The sequence below is a fragment of the Triticum urartu genome, chromosome 1 (genome assembly GCF_003073215.2).
Source record: "Triticum urartu cultivar G1812 chromosome 1, Tu2.1, whole genome shotgun sequence".
Classification (NCBI taxonomy): Eukaryota; Viridiplantae; Streptophyta; class Magnoliopsida; order Poales; family Poaceae; genus Triticum; species Triticum urartu.
This window is the reverse complement of record NC_053022.1, coordinates 373,690,045-373,693,494: the sequence shown is the minus strand read 5'-3', so window position 1 is coordinate 373,693,494 and position 3,450 is coordinate 373,690,045. Positions and strand designations below refer to the sequence as shown.

At 53.5% G+C, this 3,450-nt stretch overlaps 1 protein-coding gene across 1 annotated transcript; it reads left to right on the top strand.

Annotated features, from left to right (window-relative positions):
- Positions 1 to 1,568: 1,568 nt before the first annotated feature.
- On the top strand, positions 1,569 to 3,149 carry LOC125534081 (zinc finger protein ZAT9-like). Its single transcript, XM_048697381.1, has one exon. The coding sequence runs from the start codon at positions 1,854 to 1,856 to the stop codon at positions 2,856 to 2,858; it is 1,005 nt and encodes a 334-aa protein (XP_048553338.1). The 5' UTR covers positions 1,569 to 1,853; the 3' UTR covers positions 2,859 to 3,149.
- Positions 3,150 to 3,450: the final 301 nt, after the last annotated feature.

Here is a 3,450-nt window from a genome sequence, read left to right as displayed (position 1 = left end):
TCGACTTCAAATGTATGCACGCAGAGTTGGATGGTCGCCTCCAGCATCCGTGTGCGTGGACTGGTACTTTCCTATCCACAAACGAATGTCGGAGTAAATTTATGGATCAATGTTGAAGATGTCCTTAGTAAAACAAGTGAGAATCTCTTTCTACTTTTCTTTTTTGCAAAATGAATCTCTTTCTACATTAATACTACAAGGAACTGATGAAAATTACTTCCCCAAACGGAAATCAAATTTTCTGATGCAAACAGGCATCAAATCTGGAGAGGTTACAGTCTGACAGAGGTATATACTCTGAAATGGCATGGATCTTCTCACTTAACACTACTCCGAAAATACGGTGACCGGCTGTTAGCTGTGATTGGGAGGGGGACGACGCATGATCCCAGCGGCTGGCTTTATGGACGATTCTTTTAATCAAATCTTGGCTACAGAAACAGATGGCAGCTTTTTCTTTGTTCGTTCGCGTCCCGTGCTTGCTCTGCGCTGGTAGGACGTCTTTCTGGTGCGGCCGACCCAACCAAAACGGAAGAAGAAAATGAACAAATCAAAGCAAGACAAAACAGCAGCTTTTCATTCCCATCCAGCCTAAGATCCCATCTGCGCGTTTTTTTTTCTTCAATAATTTACCGTTTTCTCATTGCTTCTATTCGAAGATTGTACTGCAGGCCATCTGTAACCCGGAATTTTTACAGCATACCGAGTCTACATGTCTAATCTGGATCCTGGCAGTTCGGATCCGCCGACGTCCATGTGAGACTAGACCGTATGCCCTGCCTGTACCAGCACCAGCAACAATGGATCGATCTAGCATTTGATGTGCAGCTGTGTGCAGCCACATGCCGCAGTGACCTTTGCCCATTGTGCAAGCATGTCTTCTTTCCAAAAACAAAAGCAAATTTGTAACCCGACGACGGAGACACGAGGATACGCCTCAAGGAATCCAATACATACATGTAGCCAAATCGTGGCACCAAGATAGACACACATTCAGAGCGATAGGAGAAGGAATTGAATTCGGGATTTGATTTGTTTCGGCAGCAGTATGTCAGTATCTCCAGGATTAATCCGGTCTGTTTCTGGCCTTGATGAGACCACATAACATAAACCTCTTGATGGTCAAATCTTTATAAAACAGCAAAGTGGAGTATCCCACACGCACAGCCAATAAATAAATAAACAATTTCCCCCGAGTTTTCCCCTCCGTCCTCAAGATGCGTTCGACAGCCGATCCTCCGCTCCTTAATTCTCTGCTAAAAGCGAGGCCAAACGTACGGGATCGTGACGGCCGTAACTCCCGCCAGCAATACACATGCTCGTATGGCGCATGACCAAATTGAATTGAAGATCTTCCAAAAAGCCGACGATCTTCTCGATCTTGCCAGTTTTACAGCCCAAATTTTCGCTTCGGTTTCGTGGCGCTTCCAGGTGGGCCGTTTTGCTCGAGCAGTTAATTCCCCGATCCTTCGATTTTGCGACGTGAAATGAAATGCCATAAAATTCTGCCTTGTTTTCGATTGCCCGGCCATTTGCGTTGCTGCGTATTTAAGTGTGGGGTGTGCCGAAGCAACTTTCTCACCGCCTCCCCACTTGTTTCTTCCTCCTCCTTGGCGGAGGTGGAGGGATGCTTGCTTGTCACCTACTACTCTGCCTTTTAAGCTCCCCACTCTCTCCTCCTCTTCCACCTCTCACGCTTCTTCTGCTTGGATCTTCCCCGTTGGACTATCAGCTGTCCCACGGCTGAGCAAGCAAGCAAAGCCCGCAAGCTGCTCGTGATTTCAAGCATTGCGGTATCTGATCTCTGCTGCTCCATTGCCTTGTGTGTGGGAGTTTGTCTTGCTCGTTCGGCGATGGACAGGCACACCTGCAAGCTCTGCTTCCGGCGGTTCCAGAATGGCCGTGCGCTGGGCGGCCACATGCGATCCCATGTCATGGCGGCCGCCGCAGCTGCTGCGTACTCGACGCCTCCGACGCAGCAGCAGTCGCCGCCACTGTCCTTGGCGTCCACCTCGTCGACGGACACGGATGGTAAGCCGGCTCAGCCGAAACGGCTGTCCTGGGTCCTGCGTGAGGATCCCGCGAGAAGCTGTAAGGTAGGCGCGCCTGAATTCTCAGGCGGATGCTTCGGAGGGGTCACCGCGGCGGCCGGCGAGTCGTCGGTCGTGCAGGACGGCGAGAGCGACACGGAGTCCCCGCGCGGTGGCGCGGGGTTCGCCGTGAGCCGACGGCGCTCCAAGCGGGCACGGCGGCGTGCGCCGCCGCCTGTGCCGGATCCCGAGCCGGCGAGCACCGTCTCCGATTCGACGCAGGAGGAGGACGTGGCCATGTCGCTCGTGATGCTGTCTCGGGACTCGTGGACGCGGTCCAGATCCGAGCCGGAGCCCCGCTGGGCCTCGGAGGCCGAGCAAAACAACGACGGCACCAAGGTGTTCGACGAGGACGAGGACGGCCCCGACGTGGCCGGCGAGGCTTACTACGCCGAGGCGACGCCGGTGCACGTGCACCCGCGCGCCAGGCACCAGTGCGGCGCATGCAAGAAGGTGTTCCGGTCGTACCAGGCCCTCGGCGGCCACCGCGCCAGCGTCAAGAAAGGCAAGGGCGGCTGCGTGCCACCGCCCGCTGGCAAGGCCTGCCGCGCCGACGCCCCGATCGTCCACGAGTGCCCGTTCTGCTTCCGCGTGTTCAGCTCCGGGCAGGCCCTGGGCGGCCACAAGCGCGCGCACATGCCGTCGCCGTCTCCGGCGAAATGCGGGGACAGCTTCGGGTCCTTCGATCTCAACGTGCCGGCCGCGTTCGACGACGACTTCGAGCTCTCCGCCGTGTACGACGCCGAGTTCGGCAGCGTCAGACAGTGAGGTCAGCTGTTGTGACATGTGACCAGCCGTCGTCCAGATCGGTCGCCAGATGTGCTCAGATGAGCTCAGGGATTGGAAGCCCAGCTTCAGCAATCGGCATGCATGGATGGATTGTAGGCAAGGGCTCTTCATCCATGCAAGATCCAGGTGGAGAACAGTTGAGCAATAAAAAAACATATCGTTTTTTTGCCTTTTCTTTTCAGTTACAATTACAATACATTATTGTGATTGGTAGGCCTGAATTAGCTGAACAGCCCGAATCATTTTTGTCCACTGTACACTTACATGTTACTCTGTTTTTTTGTGTGTGTGTGTGTGTGTGCCATATCTCTCACTGGGATTTGACCCGTGCCATTAAGCTACGCTTTGCTGAACTTTACAGTAGTAGAAACAGCTCACCACTTAAGCTCGCGAAACTGCCAATGCTCTAGCTCCTATAATGCTGAACAGTTGAATAGTCGAATAGTTGCAAAACCTAAACTGTTGTTGGCCACGGTGTCATTTGCCTATTGGCACTGCACCAACGGTTCAGCTCAGCGGCCGTCGGTTGTGTGCAGTGCAGTATACAGTCAGCAACTCTCTCGATTTCTTT